At 42.1% G+C, this 19,273-nt stretch overlaps 1 protein-coding gene across 1 annotated transcript in view; it reads right to left on the bottom strand.

The window, feature by feature from the left end:
* Positions 1-19,273, bottom strand: part of Zswim3 (zinc finger SWIM-type containing 3) — a 19,826-nt gene continuing 553 nt past the window's right edge. The window contains exon 2 of the mRNA XM_005325256.5: positions 1-2,422. Coding sequence (XP_005325313.2) covers positions 499-2,422 — 1,924 coding nt within the window. The 3' untranslated portion in view covers positions 1-498. The remainder of the gene's footprint in view (positions 2,423-19,273) is intronic.

A 19,273-nucleotide genomic window follows, 5' to 3' on the forward strand; every position in this document is an offset into this window, starting at 1 on the left:
TTTCCCCTGGTAATTTTTTATTTTTTTAAAAAACAACTTTATTTAATATGAATAAAAATAGGTACAAATAACAGATTCTTCATAAAGAGCAGCAACAATCAAGAGTCACCCTCCTTCTCTTTGTTCCTGAAAACAGGCCCTTTTTACCAGGTCCATTTTGTCTCATCCTGTCTTAGGGTAGGGGTTCATCTTTGAAGGGAGAAGACTTCTCTCAGGGGTTGGGGAAAAAAGAGAGGTGACCTTTCAGTATGGAGATAACTTTGGCTTTGAACAATGAATGCAGTGCCCATGGAATGCCAAAGGGGAGGGCTGAAAAGGGGCAGATTCACAGTGGGGTCCCTCTCCTATATATATATATAATTTTTTTTTTAAATAATCTTTCAATCCCTACCAAGGAAGACATTGGTCAAAACACTGACCCCTATCATGACATGCCCACTCCGAACTTGCAAACTTCCTAGGAGAGGGGTTTGGTCCAATTGTGCCAGTGCAAGTGATTCAATCCTGAATTGTGGCTTCAGCAGGAGGGAGTCCCTCTCCTTCTTCATGTTTTCCCCAGAGGAAAGGGAGGCAGCCTACGTCCCTGAAGTCTCCTGGCTGCTGAATGGACTCAGGAGGCTGACAGGGGACAGCCCAGATGTCCACAATCTTGCGCAGGGTAGAACAGCGCTCCTCCAGCTCTGGGCCCTCCGTCTGCATTAGCAAGTTTGCCAGCTCTCTGCTTAGGTCCTGAATCATATCGTTCCGACCTTGCTTTTCAGGCTGGTCTGTGTGGGGGATCACACTATGGTCCTGGAGCTCCCCATTGGGCCCCAGGAGGTGCTGATACTTCTTCTGCCACCGTCTGCACACCATGGCTTCACCCACAGGTTGCTGGCTGGTATGCAGCAGCGCCAAAATGTGCCGGCAAGGCAGGTGGTACCATCGCTGAAAGGAACAGCTGCAGCTACAACCATCTTTGCTAACTTGGTGAGAGTCCTCTAGCAGCTGAACATCCACCGAGGGTCCGGCCATGCCCACCAGATGAGTGGAATTCTGCACCACCTCCCACTCTTTGTTGCACAGCTTATAGGCCAGTTCAGAGCCACTTTGGTTTAAGGTGTCTAGCATGTCACCCAGGGAGGGCTGCTGCTGCAACTGAACTTGCTGCGAGTCTGGCTTTGTCTCCTCCACAGGGAGCCCATTAAGGCTCCCTCCACAGATTCCGAAAGGCTTCTTGGCCTTTGGTGGCATGCTTGGAGGCCGAGTTCTCTTTAACTTGGGAGGAGCTGTGGGTAAATTCTTCAAGCCCTTAGTATTGAAGAAGTCTATGTAATCCACAAAGCGGAGGATGCAGTCTAGCAGGGACTGCTGTTCCCGAAAGAGGCTTGACACCTTGCTGGTGACTATGTCTAGGCTGTCCATGTAGGTATTACACGCATGCAGGCCCTTCCTTACGTGCATGTACCACAGCAGTTCACAGGAGAACCAGTGGGCCTGTAGGAAGCTGAAGAGATCCTCGTCTAGCAGAGCTTGGGACATCTGACAGAGATTTTTAAGGCTGGCTTCAGAAGTGACAAACACAGCCTCCCGCAGGGCTTCCTTCATGAGTCTTTTAAAGGATGGATTTGCTGAACTACGATGTAACTTCTTCTCCAAGAGCCGGGTTGTGTGGTAGATGGAAAGAAGGATGCGGGCAGCAGGGAAGATCTCCTGCAGAATGGGCCGGTGAGGGAATGAAGGGTCCACAAAGACCACCTTGACCTTGGGCCAATCAGAGTTAAACTCTGTGAAGATGCTCAGCATCTTGGCGACAGAGGTGGCTGTCTCAGTCTTGAGCACAGCAAAGTGGACCACTCGACCTTCTCGTTCCTTGTTCTCCACCAAGAAAGCGTAGAGGATGTGGCCTTGGGTATTCTCCACCCGGTGCAGCAAGAGATTCTCTGGGAATCGGATGAACAGATCACTCATCTTGCTGCTCTGGAAGCTCAGCCGGTCCAAGTCTCGGCTGGTGCCCACACTGAAGGAAGCCATGGAACCCTTATCTACCTTAAGAAAGTTTTTCATCACTTTTGCTATCTTAGCCAGATCAGAAGGAGTGATGCCTTCTTGCTCTGGTTTTGAGGGCACTTGTACATCATTTAGACAAAACGATGGTTCTACTGGGGACTTCTCAGCTTTATCAAGGTCCTTTTTGAATGTGGGCAGCACAGGCTGGAGTTTCTGTAGACACAGTGTCCTTTGAGATTTGTAAACGGTGTCTCCTTCAGGAATAGCGGTTTTGGAATCAATGTGTACGTGGTGGGTGTTAAGTTCACTGATAAATAGTCTATCTAGTCTCTCGTTGTACCTCAGGAGCAAATATGCTGGGCACATGTCCGCCTTCCGTGTTCTCTTCCTGTTTGACTGGGTCCGAATACAGACAAATTTCACCTGCACATATCTAGGGAAGGTAGAGGTGACAATGAGAAAGGTGCTACCACCCCCTCTCTCTTATATGATTAAGGCCCAGTAGGGATTTATATAGGCTAATGCGTCCTGGAGACTACAACGTAGTGTGGAATGGAAAGAATCATCTGGGTGCAGAGGTGCAAACCTATAATCCCAGTGGCTTGGGAGGCTGAGGCAGGAGGATCGCAAGTTCAAAGCCAGCCTCAGCAACTGATCGAGGACCTAAGCAACTTAGTGAGACCCTCCCTCTTAATAAAATATAAAAAAGGGCTGGGGATGTGGCTCAGTAGTTAAATGCCCCTGGGTTCAATCCCTGGTACCAAGGGAAAAAAAAAAAAAGATTTACATGAACTCTTTAGTCCCAAAGTATTTAGCTCTTTAAGACCCTACTCAACTATAATTCCTCTCAATTGCCTCCATAGCAGTTCTAAGCCCCAGCTCCTTTAATTCTCTTTCTGTTGCCATTTGTGATGACGTCAACAGTTCAATCTGAGGCAGGATACAAGGGAAAGACAAGCAGCAGCAGCAGCAGCAGGATGCCTGGCTGATTGCTCTCTGTTTAGAGTGTCCCCCTTGTTCCTGTTGTTGTCTTTTTTTTTTTTTTTTTTTGGTGGGTGAGTGGGTGGGTAAGCTACTGCCTTCTCCTCTAGAAAGTAAGGATAAAAGTAAGGTTCAAAAGAAACTAGACTAGATCAGGGTTATCAACTGAGCTCTTCAGAGCCCTCAGGGGATAGGGTATATCTGGGTCCCCTCCAAGAAGGAACATCCCTGCTCATCTTTCATTTCAAGAAAAATATCCACACCCTAATTTGCCTGTGTGTGTGGGAGTGTGAGACAGGAACTGAATCCAGGGCCTCACGCACGGTGAGCATGCACTCCACTGCTAAGCTACACCCCAGCCCTCTAAGAAAGTTTGATAACCACTGAGTTGGATGAGCTTTAGGGTCCCCTCCCCTTTTGATACTGGGGATTTAACCCAGGGGCGCTTTGTCACTTGAGCTACATCCACAGCCCTCTTTAGCTCCCAAATCTCTAGAATCACAGGCTTGTGCCACTGTGCCCAGCTCTTTAGGATCTCTTCTAGCTTTGGCATTTTAGGCTGAAAGTGATGATTCAAAGGAGAATGATTATTAAACTGAATATCTGGTCCGGTGAGGGAATGAACCCAGGGCCTTGCACACGCCAGGTAAGCTCTGTACCACTGAACTATATATCCCTGGCCTATTTTTTCTTTTGGGACAAGATCTTGCTAAATTGTTGAGATAGGCCTTGAACTTAAGATGTTCCTGCCTCAGCCTCCTGAGTAACTGGGATTTCAGACATGTGTCACTGTGCCTGGTCCTTCCTCTTTTTCTATTCCCATTCAACCCATGCTTCAGGATCCAACCAGATCCTACCTTGTTGGTGAAGCCTTTGTGGGTGCCATCAAGCCACAGTAATTGCCCAGTTCTGAATTTATAGCATGTATTCTAAAAGCTTGGCAGATTCTGTGTGTGGAAGTATGCCTAATAGTGAGACAAGGGGGACAGTGGAGGCCAACAGCCTAGATTTGAATACCAGTTCTGCCACTCAGAAGCTGTTTAACCTGGGCAAGTCATTTCATGTTTCTGGGTGATTTGTTCATGGTATAGTGAGATAATCTCAGCCAGGCGAGGTGGTACACACCTGTAATCCCAGTTACCCAGAAGCCTGAGGCAGGAGGACTTCAAGTTCAAAGCCAGCCTGGGCATCTTAGTGAGATCCTGTATCACAATAAAAAATTTAAAATATGTCTGGGGTTGTAGCTCAGTGGTAGAGTACTTGCCTCACACATGTGAGGCACTGGGTTCAATCCTCAACACCATATAAAAATACAATAAATAAAACAAAGGCATTATATCCATTAACAACTGAAAAAATATTTTTAAAAAATTTAAAAAGAGGAGGGGAGAGGTCTGGGGAGATAACTAGGTGTTTTTGCTTTAGCCTAACATGTGCAAAGGCTTGGATTCAATCCCCAATACTGCAAGTAAATAAATAAATAAAAGATGATCTCATTAGGGTTATCATTAAGATTAAATGAGCCACAGGTAAAATATTTAGCCCAGAGCCTGCTTCAGACTTTTATTTGTTAATAAAAGCTAGCTGCTGCTGCTGCTATAATCACAGCTCCTGTGCCTACAACATTCTGTGGGATGTTTGTATAGTACCTTTCCAACTGGATGGGGATGTCTTCAAGTATCAGGACCAAGTTATGTATTCACACCACCTACCACAATGCTATTCCTTCTGCAGATATGATGAATGATTCATGGACCACCAGTGTGTAGGATGGGTTACACCCCTGCCTCCCCAGGGAGGGACCCAGCCTAAAAGCCAGAGGAGGGGAAAAAAAATCTCAGCGGCTGACATCACGGAACCACCTAGAAGCCCCCACCTACACATTTCCAAACACTCAAATCCAGCTGGTCCTGTTTGCCCACCCTCAGAGAGCAAGTTAGGAAAACAGGATATGTCAGTCCTGTGAGCACAGGGTGGAGGGGCCTGGGGCTGAGAACATCTGCATGTGGTGTGCACTGTGCAGAGGTGGCGCCCTCTAGATCTGGGCCAGGAGGCTGGGGCAGTCCAGTAGAATGGCAAGGCTGGTGAGAGGCGGGTGCTGTGTGGCCTAGGCCCACTTCACTAGTCTTGTTTTCCACCCTCTCCAACCTTGTTTTTCTTAGACAAATTGCCCACAATTTCTTGTGTTCATGGTGAGGAATTTCACTTCCGGGCTTTCCTCATATTTGTAAATTTGTCTGAAATTACCTTCTACTTTAAAAAAAATTTTTTTTTATTTGTATCTGGACACAGTATCTTTATTTATTTTTATTTGGTGCTGAGGATGGAACCCAGGGCCTCCCATGTCGAGGCAAGCGCTCTACCACTGAGCCACAACCCCAGCCTGACCTTCTGCTTCTTCATCTCAAAGCTTACTCATTTTTCAGGACTTTGAGAGACCATAATCTTTTCTAAGAGGCCTTTTATCAAGCACTTAAATTGGGCTTTACCCTTCTGCTGGCTCAACATCTTGGACTACTCTAGCTTATCAAGTTATATTGACTGGCCTGGGCGCGTATCTCGGTGGTAGAGTGCTTGCATAGTATGTGTGAGGCCCTGAGTTCCACCCCAGCATTGCAAAAAACAAAAACATCATATTGACATTATGTGAGCTAACCCCCAAAAAGATACTGGTGACTACCAATCATAAAGCTCTTTCCCTCATTCCTGGCTCCATTCTTGCGAATATCCAATGTGTTTTCTTCTCTCTCTTCTTTTTAAATGCTGATGAACAAACCAGGACCTCACACATCACACAAGCGCTCGGCCAGTCCCACCCCAACTTTTTTGAAATGATCTTGTTAATTAACATTGCCAAGGCTGGTCTCAAACATGTGATCCTCCTGCTTCAGCCTCCCAAGTTGTTGGAATTATAGGCATGCACCACCATGCCATTGCTACATTTACTGAGGATTTGTTATACACCAGGCTATATTAAGTCCTTAATCTGTATTATTACTATTATTACTAGGAAAGGGGTTCTATTACCATCTACATTTTACAGAGGAGAAACAGGCTTAAGGAGGTTCTCAAGATGAGAATTTAGAATTTAATCCTCCAACTAAAACCTGAACATCTGAGTTGACTAATGTGCTTGTGTACAGTCTGACTAGTTAACCATTATACTGCCTGTTTCCTTCAAAAAATATTTCTCCTTTCTCTGAATTTCTTTTTTTTACCTTTCTCTTCCTGACCCTCACCATACTGGCTAGGTTCAATAACTTCCTTGAAGATCTCTAAACAGGGCTGGGGATATAGCTCGGTTGTTAGAGTGCTTGCCTAGCATGCACAAGGCCCTGGGTTCAATCCCAAGCACCAAAAAACAAACAAAAAACAAACAAACAAACACCCTCCCCCCCCCCCCAAAAAAAACCAACAAAGATCTCTAGACAAACTGTCCTCACTGGGATCATGAATTTCAAACTTAATTCATATTAGATTGAACTTGTTTATATCTAAGTGCATACAACCAAGGTCTGGAAGGAGTTAGTTGGTTTCAACTCCTTTCTGTCCACTCTTTAGGAGTTTATATTCTCTATTGTACTGACTCCAGGGTGCAGGGAGCCATTGTGCCCCCAGTGTCTGGCACCGCGCTTGGTACATAGTAAATGCTCTATAACCATAGCGAATAAATGCTTAATAAGTGATTGTGAGGCATAGTAAGCTCCTCCTATAAGACAAGGAGTATTTTGGGAAGACCACTGGGGTAGAGTTCTGTCAGAGGCTTGGCTCCTAGTCTTAGCACAAGTAGTTACTAACTATAGTTTTGGACAGACTCTTTAATTTCCAACATTTACTGAGTTCTACTATGCACCAAACTTGGTATGAGTTATTCTAAAGGTTACAGAGACAAATTAGAGAGTCTCTCCTCTCAAAGTCTAGCGAGGAAAGATTATTACACAAGTGGCCAGTCAAGTTAAAAATAACTGAATGGTTAGGTTTGGGGGTACAACCTGGTCATGGAGTGCCTGCCTAGCATGCATGAGGTTGTTTTTGATCACTAGCATAGTGGGGAAAAAAAGTGAATGGCTAAGTAGACATTACAAAATACAAGCAATATACATATAACTGAATAAAGAGTGATTTACTCTGATTATAGGGTTGATGCATATTAACTAAGGCTTTTCATTTATTTTACATAAGATAAATATCCCTGTATATAAATAGCACCTTGAAGAATAAATAGGCTTTATTTGGGGGCAGGGGAGGGTGCAAGGGTACTGGGCATTGATTCCAGGGGTACTCTACCAGTAAGCCATATCCCCAGCCTTTTAATTTTTTTTTTTTTTTTTTAAATTTTGAGACATGGTCCTGTGAAGTCATGATCCTTCTCCCTCAACTTTTGGAGTCACTGGGATTATAGGTGTGCCACCATGACCAACTGAACAGGATTTTTACAGGTAGAAAATAAGTAAAGCCATTTTAGATAATGTAAGGAGTTAAGAATAAGACTTTGGGATAAAAATATGTTGAAGATTCTTTTTTTGTGTGTGTGTGATAATGGGGGTACCCTATCATTAACCTGCATCCCCAACCCTTTTTGAAACTTTTTGAAAGCAGGGCATTGGCTAAATTTCCTAGGCTGGCTTTGAACTTATGATCCTTTTGTTTCAGCCTTGAGTTGCTAAAATTTTTTTTTTTTCCCTTCCCAGACAGATTCTTACAATGTTGCCAAGGCTGGCAACAAACTCCTGAGCTCAAGTGATCCTCCTGTCTCAGGTTCCTGAGCACCTGGGACTACAGGTGAACACTACCATGCCTGGTTTAAGATGTGAGTTTAATTCCATTGTCAGCTATGTAACCTTGGATTCCTTATCTATAAATGTGGAAGTAAAAATGATGATAGTAGAAAACTGGTCTAAGAATACAATTGGCCTTCCATATCCCTGGATTCTATATCCTCAGATTTAATTTACCATGGATTGGAAATATTGGGGAAAATTTTTTTTTAAATTTCTTCTGGGCATGGAGGATTGCAAGTTTAAGGCCAGCCTCAGCAATTGGGTGAGGCCCTAAGCAATCGAGCGAGATCCTGTCTCAAAATTAAAAAAAATAAATAGATAAAAAGGGCTGGGGATATATGTTTTAGTGGCAAAGCACATTTGGGTTCAATCCCAGCACCCTCCTCCCCACCACAAAATTTCATTTATATTGAACATATATAGGTCCCTCCTTTTTCATTATTCCCTAGCATATAGTATCACAACTATTTATGTTGTGTAAGGTATAATAAGTAATCTAGAGATGACTTAAAGTATATAGAAGGATGTGTGTAGGTGATATGCAAATATTAGGCTATTTTATATAAAGGACTTAACCATCCAGTGATTTTGATATACAATGGAGGGGTCCTGGAACCAATCTCCCTCAGGAACTGAGGGACAACTGTGATAAGTATCTGATCCAAGAACAATTAGCGCTACTTAAAATGAATTCAGTTAAAAGTTGTAATAGGAACTGTTCAGTTGCCAACTCAACATCCTTTTGTTCCCTTTCCTTACTAACAAAGAACCAATTTTGTTCAGAGTGCCATTCCCCCTCCCCCTCATAGCTACTTCTTTGAGGTTAGTCTAAGCCAATTAAGGTAATCCCATTAGGAATGGGCATGGATACTGGCCTGATTCTAGACAAAGGAGCATGATACGAAATCTGTAAGCAAGAAACCAAAGACTTCCCAGGCATGTGTCTTCTGCATTTGTGTCATGTGGGGAGCCATCCTGAGGGCAAGCTAAGACTTGAAGATGGTAGAACAGAAAGATGTAAGCAAGTACCCTGGGCCATGAAAGATCACTTTAAGATCTGGGCCAACTTGTATATTAATTGCAGCCCAAAACACCCCAGAAATATTTCATAGTGATTAATGGAAACAAACATTTGAGGAGAAGTTAACTAAAATTATGAAGTTAGTACTATATTTAATAAAAGGTTATAATGTTAGTTATATGCCAATTCTTAGAATAGCAAAGAACAATTAAATCATTAACTGTCACCCCTCCCAGTACAATTTGCCCAAACACTGATGTTTCCTGTCTCACTTTCACAACATACAAAGGTGAGTTTTATCAAGTTTCTCAATGGCTGAATTTAATTCTTTGCAATGCAAACGTGCTTTTCAAGTTCCTATCATCTTATGTCCTTGTTGATTTCCCTTTTCCATTTGTTAAATGGTATTGAGGCCGAAAATTTGCTTTCATTACTTTCAGGACTTTACCTAGTCCTGCAACTCCTGGGAGATGCACCATTCCAGTTCACATGGTTTTATTTACATTGTCAATATCCTGATGTTTACATCTATTCATCAGCCAGATATTAAAAACACTGATTGAGCTGGGGCTATAGCTCAGTGCCAGAGCACTTGCCTCACACTGTGTGAGGCACTGGGTTCGATCCTCAGCACCACATAAAAATAAACAAACAAAGATAGTGTGTCCATCTACAACTAGAACACAAAAACAAATTACCCCCCCCCAAAAAAAACCCAGATGTGGTGCACATGCCTGTAATCCTAGAGACTAAAGAGGTTGAGGCAGGAGAATCACAAGTTCCAGGTCAGCTTCAGCAATTTATCAAGGCCTTAACAACTTAGTAAGACCTTGTCTTAAAATAAAAAATACAAAGTGTTGGGGATGTAGCTCAGTGGTAGAGCATTCGTGGGTTCAATCCCCAGTATACCTCCCCAACAAACCATCCCTCTCCCCCAAAAAGATCCACAATGCTGATAGGACTGGCAGGGATAAACAATCGGAAATAATTACTAAATAGTGAATTATAAGTAGCTAATTTATTGGCAAATAAATTATGGCAAATTTCTGTGTTATGCCCTTTTCTTTCCTACACAGCTTTGTGACTATTAATGAAAACTGTAACCTCAGCACAGTGGTGCATATCTGAAATCCCAACTACTTGAGAAGCTGTGAGGCAGGAGGACATCAAGTTTGAGGCCAATCTGGGCAACTTAGTGAGACCCTGTCCAAAACAAAGAAAACTCTGGCTGGGGTTGTGGTTCAGCAATAGAGTGCTCGCCTAGCACAAGCGAGGCCCACATAAAAATAAATAAATAAAATATAGATGATATTGTTTCCATCTAAAAATATATATATATTAAAAAAGAAGTATGGGGGCTGGGGATGTGGCTCAAGCCGTAGCGCACTCGCCTGGCATGCAGTGCGGCCCGGATTCGATCCTCAGCACCACATACAAACAAAGATGTTGTGTCCGCTGATAACTAAAAAATAAATGTTGAAAAAATTCTCTCTCTCTCCTCTCTCACTCTATCTTTAAATAAAAAAAAAAAGAAAAGAAATTTGCAAGTATGTAAAAAACATGGCCACACTTTCAGATAATTAAAAAAAAAAAAGAAAAAAAGAAAAAAAAAAAACGAAAAAGAAAGAAACTCTGATAACCAGAATCTAGTTCAAAGTGTATGGTAAAGATTAATAAGACAATGCCTGTAACGTTCCTAATAGAAAACCTGGAATATGTGCCAGAAAGTGCTAAAAACGGAAGCTATTAAACTGAATGCAGTGGAGAGAAATCAGAGTATTTCCTGGACTCTGAGGACCATCATCCCCAGAAAGTCATAAAAAGGAAAACACACTGTTATGGTTTGGACGCAAGGTGTCCCACAAAGGCTCATGTGAAACAATGCAAGAAGGTTCAGAGGAGAAATGATGGGGTGGCAAGAGCCTTAACCTAATTAGTGATAATCACCTGATGGACTCAGCTGGGTGATGACTAAAGCCAGATGGGGTGTGGGGAGGGGGTGGTGCACTGGGGTGTGGCTTGGGATATATATTTGTATCTGGCCAGTGAAGGCTCTCTCTGCTTCCCCTGCCTCACTCTTTCCCCAGGATGTCCTGCCTCACCTCAAGCCCTGAGGAATGGAGCCAGCCCTCTATGGACTAAGACCTTGGAAACCGTGAGCCCTCAAATAAACTTTTCCTTCTAAAATTGTTCTGGTCAGATCATTTAGCGCCTCACTAAATTGCTGATCATTTAGTCACAGCAGTAAAAAAGCTGACTAAAACACACACCAGCTAAAAAATATGAAAGGATAAACTACATATAAAGTCACAGACTTCCTAGTTGAAAGAGATCTTAGAGAAAAATAAAAACAGAGGCCACAGTTTAGATATAAAGGTGATATTTTGAAATATATACTTGGTCTTTGTCCTGTTTCCTGGCATGTAACTCCTAAAACACTTGGGATTCTCCAAAGTGATGTGTGCTCATGTATGCTAATGAGCTGACCACTGAAGGCTGGCAACTGGCTGGGGACTGGTCACTGGAAAACCTAAAGCAGATTAGAGCCAGGCTGGTGTAGGCTTGCATCTGTGATTCCAGAGGCTGATACAGGAGGGCTGCAAATTCAAGACAAGCCTGGGCAACTGAGCAAGACCCTGTTACGAAATAAAAAATAAAAAGGAACAGGGATTTAGCTTAGTGGTAAAGGGCCCCTGGGTTCAACCCCCAGTACTGGGGGAAAAAAAATTAAAGGAATCAGTTATAGACAAAACAACTTAAATACCTCTACTTGCTGTAAAAAGAATGTTAATGTGTAACAATTAAGAAAAAGGTCAAAATACTTCCATAAACTGCAGAGTGCTGCTAGAGGGGTATCTCACTAGGGTGGACTTTGAAGTCTCTGTTTCAAATTGTTCTTTTCCACAATAAACTTTGTAAGAATTTTCTAATTTTATCCTATTTTTATTTTTTATTTATTTTTTGGGTACCAGGGATTGAATTCAGGAGCACCTGACCACTGAACCACATCCCCAGCCCTATTCTGTATTTTATTAGAGACACGGTCTCACTGAGTTGCTTAGCGCCTCACTAAATTGCTGAGGTTGGCTTCACTTGAGATCCTCCAGCCTTGGCCTCCGTTCCGCCTCCCAAGCTGCTAGGATTACAGGAATGTGCCACCATGCTCGGCATGATTTTATTTTTTAACTGGAACTTTTCGTCATTTAGTGCTAATTCCTGTGGTACTTACTTTCTTTTTTCAGTGTGTGTGTGGGGGGGTTCTGGGGGGTTAAACCCAGGAGTGCTTTACCAGTGAGATACATCTCAGTTCTTTTTATTTCTTAACTTTGACAGGGCCTCACTAAATTGCTGAGGCTGGCTTTGAACTTGGAATCCTCCTGCCTCAGCCTTCTGAGTTGCTGGGGTTATAGGTGTGAGTCACAGTGCCTGGTGTCATTTCTTTAACTCTCTTTAAAGTACCTACCACTTTCTATCATGTACTTTAGATAAGGCTGTAGCAAATATTACTGAGCACTGTTTCAGCTAACATAGGCATTTTCTTTTTCTTTTTTCTTTTTTTTTTTTGCAGTGGTGGGGTGGGGTACCAGGGATTGAACTCAGGGGCATTTGGCCACTGAGTCACATCCCCAGTCTTATTTTGTATTTTATTTAGAGACAGCATCTCACAGAGTTGCTTAGCACTTCGCTATTGCTGAGACTGGCTTTGAACTCCCGATCCTCCTGTCTTTAGCCTCCTGAGTTGCTGAGATTAGAGGCGTGCGCCATCTTGGCCAGCAAATACAGGCATTTTCTTATTTAATCCTCACCAAATTCTCATTTTATAAAGGATGAAACTGTCACAGAGGTTAAAAGTCTTGTCTAATGTCAAGGGCAAAAGCTATTTCTCTGACTCTGGAGTTCTCACTTTTAACCATTATGCCAGTTTTTCCAGAACTTGAATGAATACAAAAACTACCTGGACATCTTCCATAGCCATCCATGTAACATTTACACTATTATTTTTAAACAGTTTTTTAAAATCAGCTTACTTCCTTTACTGTTTCTCAAGGAACTTATACTGACATAAACATTTACTGTTGAAATCATCACCCTAGTCACTCAGTAGTATGCATATTTAGCTATGGAAACATCTGCTAAATTACCTCCTAAAAATGTTTCCACCATCTGCCCTCCAGTTTCTGAAAGCAGCACTTATTCCCAAACATCCAGGTATTCCTCAAAAAGCCCCAAACACACACCACAAAGAGCCAATGTACAGGATTCAAGAACATCCTTTGAATCACCCAACCCAAAACAGAAAAATATAAATAATACAGCCCTACCAGCAGTCGACTTGTCCCTGCCAATGCTGCTCAGGGGTTAGGGTGAGGGCTAGTTCAATCTCTGCCTTCAAGGGCAGATCTCAAAATTTACTCATCTTTTTCCTCAGTTCAGTGCTAGGTCATTGGTAAACACCCTCTTCCTACAAATTTCTTGAAGGAATAAATGGATAAGCAACATTGTAAAGTTACTGGAAATCGCCAGGTGTGATGGTACATGCCCTGCCTGAGGCAGAAGGGTAGCAAGTTCAAGGCCAGCCTCAGCAATTTAGTGAGGCCCTAAGTAACCGAGACCCTGACTCAAAAAATAAAAAAGGGCTGGAGATATAGCTCAGTGGTAAAGCAACCCTGGGAAGGGAGAGAGGGAGGAAGGGAAAGAAGGTAGGCAGGTATTCAGTCGAACACTTAAGGCTTTCTTACAGTTTCTTGATATCTTCCCCTTTTTCCTGGGGACTTTTCCTCATTTCTGTTCCTTCCCATTCTTTTGGCTTTGACTGTACCAAATTCAGATTCCCCTGGCTAACATTCAGATAGCTCTGGGGATAATAATGCTTTTGTCACAGATTGACTTATTATTTTCCTCTTCAGGGTCTTGACTCTCTTTTAATTTATTTATTTTAGTACTGGGGATTTTAAAACTGAGCTACATTCCCCAACCCTTTTTACATTTTTTTAAATTGAGACAGGATCTTGCTAGGTTGCCAAGATTGACCTTGAATTGTAATCTTCCTGCCTTAGCCTCCTAAATGGCTAGGATTACAGGCATGTGCCATCACACCTGGGTTGTGTTCTGCTCTGCTCTTGACTGTATCAATCCATTCCTTCTCCATTTTTCTCAAGCATGTGCAATTCAGAGAAACAACCCTCAAAAAGTAGAACAAAGAGCTAAAAAATATTTATCTCTTAACATTTGACTTTTCTTGGCTGTGTCTCATCAGCAAAATAATAATAATGCTATTTATGGGACATTTTTTAATGTGCTATGCCCTGTTGTAAGCACTTTAAAGATATTAATTTGTTTAATGGGAATAACAAAACTTGCCCCCAACAAGATTATTCAGAGGACCACATCAGATAGTGAAGTTGCACTTGCACGTGCTTTATAAACTATCTCTGCATAATGTCAGAGATAACAGTGTTTTTTCTGATCAATACCTTGCACTAGGCTGGACATGGTGGGGTACACTTGTAATCCCAGGGACTTGGGAGGCTAAGAAAGGAAGAACGTAAGTTAGAGACCAGTATCAGCAACTCAGTAAGACCCTGTCTCAAAAAAAAATGAATAAAGGGCTGGTGATACGGCTCAGTAGAAGAGCACTTGCCTAGCATGTGCAAGGATAAGGGTTCAATCCTCATTGATGGAAAAAAAAAATCTACAGATAAATAGAGCTGGGGATGTAGCTCAGTGGTAAAGTACTCCAAGTTCAATACCAATCTACCGTCAAAAAAAAAAAAAGTGTGTAATGGTACAGTGTTCCTCCCGCACCCCCACAACCTCCACCACCGGACAGATTGTTTCTCTATCCTTTTGCCACTGAGAGCCCTGGACTTTGCCTTTGGAGCCCTTACCTCTATTTTAAGGGAATAGTTATTTCTGTGATTATAGTTTAATATTTGTTTCCCCAACTAGAGAGGAAGCGGCATGGCAACAGACATCCATTTTATCTTTTTCAACCATGTACTTTCAGACACTAGCATGGAGTAACTTTTCAGGAAACAATTGCTAACATCTGTGAAATCAATAAAAATCAAATCAACTCAACACTGATATAATGGAATAAACAACGTGGAATTATCTACCAGATTCACTGACCGGTGAGAAAAATCAGGTTTAGAAGGATATATATATAAATAGTATGCTGCCACTTGTGTTAAAAAGGAAAAATTAGGACTGAGGATGTAGCTGTGTGGTGGAGTGCTCACCTAGCATATGGAAGACTCTTGGTTTTGATCCCAGTACCACAAATGAGGGTCCTGGTTTTAAACCCCAGCACTGGGGGATTGGGGAGACATACATGCATATATAAAATGTGCTTGTATGTATTCAGGTTCAGTGTCTCTGGAGGGTAACCCTGGTAGCCTCTAAATAGTGTAGTGAAAATGACACTGAACTTTACTCTTCTTTACTGTTTAAAAAAAAAAATTAAAATTTGTTTTTGAGTTATATACTCCCAGCTTCCGTTTAAGCAGGGGGTACAGCTTAGTGGCAGAACACTTACACAGCATGCATGAGGCTCTGGGTTTGATCCTCAGCAACACACCACAATTAAAAACAAACAAACAAACAAAAAACACCCCAAACGAGTAATTCAGATTTCACTGTTCACCCTCAAAAAATAAAAATAAAACTAATCCCACCTCTTGGTCCCTCCAATTTTTCTTTTCTGCAGCTCCAGCATAAATCCTTCCTTCTTGCTAAGCAGGTCTCCTTGCAGCTTTCGTTTGGTGTGTGTATGTAAACATAAATCACTGCTAACAGAAGCCTATCGTGTTAACATCAGCACTAACAACTCACGCCAGGATGTTAATTCTCACACAGAATGACCCCTCAAAGATGTCCTTATCTGAAGCTGGGCATGGTGACACAAGCCTGTAAACTCAGTACTCAGGAGGCTGAGGCAGGGGGATTGTAAGTTCCAGGCCAGCCTCAGCAATTAAGCAAGGTCCTAAGCAACTTAGTGAGACCCTGTCTGAAAATAAAAAATAAAAAGGCTGGGGATGTGACTCAGTGGTTAAGTGCCCCTGGGTTACTTATATTTGTATACATACACACACACACACACACACAAACAAACCTGTGAACATGTTAGGTTACACAGGTTACATAGCAAAGGGCAGTTAAGGTCGCCATCAGGCCAGGCATGGTTGTGCACTCCTGTAATCCCAGCTACTCAGGAAGTTAAAGCCAGAGAATCTAAAGTACAAGGTCAACCTGGGAAACTCAGTAAGATCTTGTCTCAAAAAAATAAGACTAGGGATGTAGCTCGGTGGTAAAACATCCCTGGAATCAATCCCCAGTACCAGGAACGAATAAGGGGATAGAAAGGTTTCTATCAGATGGCTTTGAAATATGGAAATTAGCTGGAAGATAGCTTTGTGATAGTGTGTACTTGCCATGTACAGCCCTAGGTTTGATTCAGAAAAGGAAAAGTAGAGAGGGAAGCCAGGTGCAGTGGCATCCCAGCTACTTGGGAGGCTGAGGCAGGAGGTCAGCCTGGGCAACTTAGTGAGACCGTTTCAAAATAAATAAAAAGATAAAGCTCAATGGTTGTGCAAACCTGTAATCCCAGCCTAACAAGCACCCAAGGCCCTGGATTCAATTCCTAGTACAAGGAAAAAAAATATGTGGAGGAAGGTAGAAGAAGGAAGTCTAAGAAGGAGGTGTGTAAGATAAGCAATGTGATGTGAGGACTCAACCCTGCAATTTCCAGCTTTGAAGATGGAGGGAGCCATGAGCCAAGGAATGTAGACAGCCTCTAGAAGCTGGAAAAGACAAGAAAACAGATCCTCTTCTGTGGACTCTAAAGAAATGCAGCCCTGCAGACACCATGATTTTAGTCCAGTGAGATCCTAGTCTGATTTCTAACCTAGAGAACTCTTTTAAGTATGCTGGGTGTGGATGGCACAAGTTGAGGCAAGGAGGATTGCAAATTCAAGACCAGCCTCAGCAATTTAATAAGGCTCTAAGCAATTTAGTGAGACTCTGTCTCTAAAAAGGACTGAGGATGTGACTCAGTGGTTAAATACCACTGGGTTCAATCCGCAGCACCAAAAAAGAAGTTAATTTTGAGCCACTAAACTTGTTGTAATTTGTTAGAGCAACAAATAGAAAACTATTGCATGCAGCTCATAACACCTCCCCATATTTGTTTTTTTTTTTTAAGAGAGAGAGAGAGAGAGAGAGAGAATTTTAATATTTATTTTTTTAGTTTCGGCGGACACAACATCTTCATTTGTATGTGGTGCTGAGGATCGAACCCGGGCCGCAGGCATGCCAGGCGAGCGCACTACCGCTTGAGCCACATCCCTAGCCCCACCTCCCCATATTTGTGAGCCCAGCTCAAGACTCCTTTTCTCTATCTTCTCTAGTGCCTAGTAAGTAGTTTTTCTTTCTTTGGTTCTTGCAGCACGCATTTCCGTGAGTCACATGTTTAGCACTTGATAACTCATTTTTTTCCTATAATTATTAAATGGCTGTTATGGGCCATAGTCCATGCTAGATGCATACCTGAAGGGTACTTAAGGGTAACTTTTTTTTTGTATTCTTCTCATTGCTTAGCAGGGTGTTGTGACATGAGATGAAGCCCAAATATCTCAAATAGTAAGTAAAGATCCTTCATATAGATTCCAACTAACTTCATCTCCTGCCAAGTATGGCAGCCCACACGGTTTCTCTAACATGCCACCTTCTTTCACATGTCTGTGTCTGTTCTGACAGCTCTTTATGCACAGCTCCTTCTGGTCAAATCCTAGACGATACTCAGTAATTAACCATTAATCTACTCTAGCCCTCTACATTCATCCACACTGGGAAGCCTTACCTACCTCCCCAGCATTTGTTATTTCTTTTTTTTGTATATCTCTCTTGAAGCATTTATCACATACAGTTGTGGTTCTAAGACACCACAATCCAAGGATGTTCAAGTCTCTTATATAAAATGATGTAGTATTTACATATAAATTGCCATATACTTGGGGCTGAGGCTGTAGCTCAGTGCTTGCCTCGCATGTGTGAGGCCCTGGGTTCAATCCACAGCATCAAATAAAAATAAAAAAGATACTGTGTGTTCATCTACAACTAAATAAATATTTTTAAAAAACTTGCCATAAACTTTAAATCTCTAAATTACTTAAAATACACAACACAATGTGCTACGTAAATAGTTGTATGCTACATTGTGCAGGGAATGAGAACAAAAAAGTCTGTACATGTTCAGTAGGCAACAATTTTTTTTTTTTTTTAAGTATTCTGATCCTGTACTGGTTAGCTCACTTGAGTCCAAGTGTACCTCCTAATTTTTTTCCTTGGCAGTACTGAAGATCAAAACCAAGTGTTGTGCATGCTAGGCAGTGATCTACCATTGAACTTCAGAAGAGTAGCGAAAGACCGGCTGGCTCCCCAGTTGGGGAGTTTTGGCCAAACATCTCCATCCAGATCTCAAACTTAAGATATACTTTGATTCTCAGAGTTGGCTTACATGGTATGTGTTCAAGTGTGAACTGAGTTCCAATTTCTAACAAGTGGACAAATGACGTAGTCTGGATTACTGACAACAAAATGTTAGCAACATCAAATCTTCATTTTCACACAGCAACCATCCACTGAGTTGACTAGATGGGCCTGCTTTTCATTTTGTGCTGTTCAATTTCTGCTTTATCCAGCACAAAATCCTGATACTGGTTTTTATTTCATCTTTTTCTTTTTTTCTTCTGGTACTAGGGGTGCTTTACCACCGAGTCACATCCTTAGTCCCTTTTAATTTTTATTTTCAGACAGGATCTTGCTAAATTACCTAGGCAAGCCTCCTATTTGTGAACCTCCAGAGTTGGTGGGATTACGGGCCACTCAGCCATTTTTCTTTTTCGTTTTTTGGTAACAGGAGGTTGAACCCAACTGGTTTTACTACTAAGCCACATCCTCAGTCCTTTTTATTTTATCATGAGACAGGGTCTCATTAAATTGCTTAGTACCTCATTAAATTGGGGAGGCCTCCAACTTGTGATCCTCCTGTCTCAGCCCCCAGAGTGGCTAGGATTACAGGTAATGGTTATCATACCCAGCCATTCTGGTCTTCTTAAAGTAAAATTAAAGTTTAAACTTTCTTATTGAAACCAGGTGCTTTACCACTGAGCTACATCTCCGGCCTTTAAAAAAAAAAAAAAAGTTTTATTTTGGGGGAGGGTCTTCCTACATTGCCCAGGCTACCCTTGAACTTGTAATCCTCCTGCGTCAGTGCCCCCACTGCCCTCCCCCAAGATTAAACTTCCTTAACACTAAGCTGTTTGCCTGAGCCCTAAAGGCATTTGAGTTTTCAATTTATCCTAGCCTCTAAACCTGTTTCCTCCTCTGTCGAATGAGAATAAGATTTATCTATAATTCTTAAAACCGCTCTGTAAAGCAAAGCTTGAATACAGAAGGCTACCTGAGACGTGGTAAGTGTTGGAAAAACAGCTGTCAAGAG

Source organism: Ictidomys tridecemlineatus, chromosome 5 (assembly GCF_052094955.1).
Source record: "Ictidomys tridecemlineatus isolate mIctTri1 chromosome 5, mIctTri1.hap1, whole genome shotgun sequence".
Classification (NCBI taxonomy): domain Eukaryota; kingdom Metazoa; phylum Chordata; class Mammalia; order Rodentia; family Sciuridae; genus Ictidomys; species Ictidomys tridecemlineatus.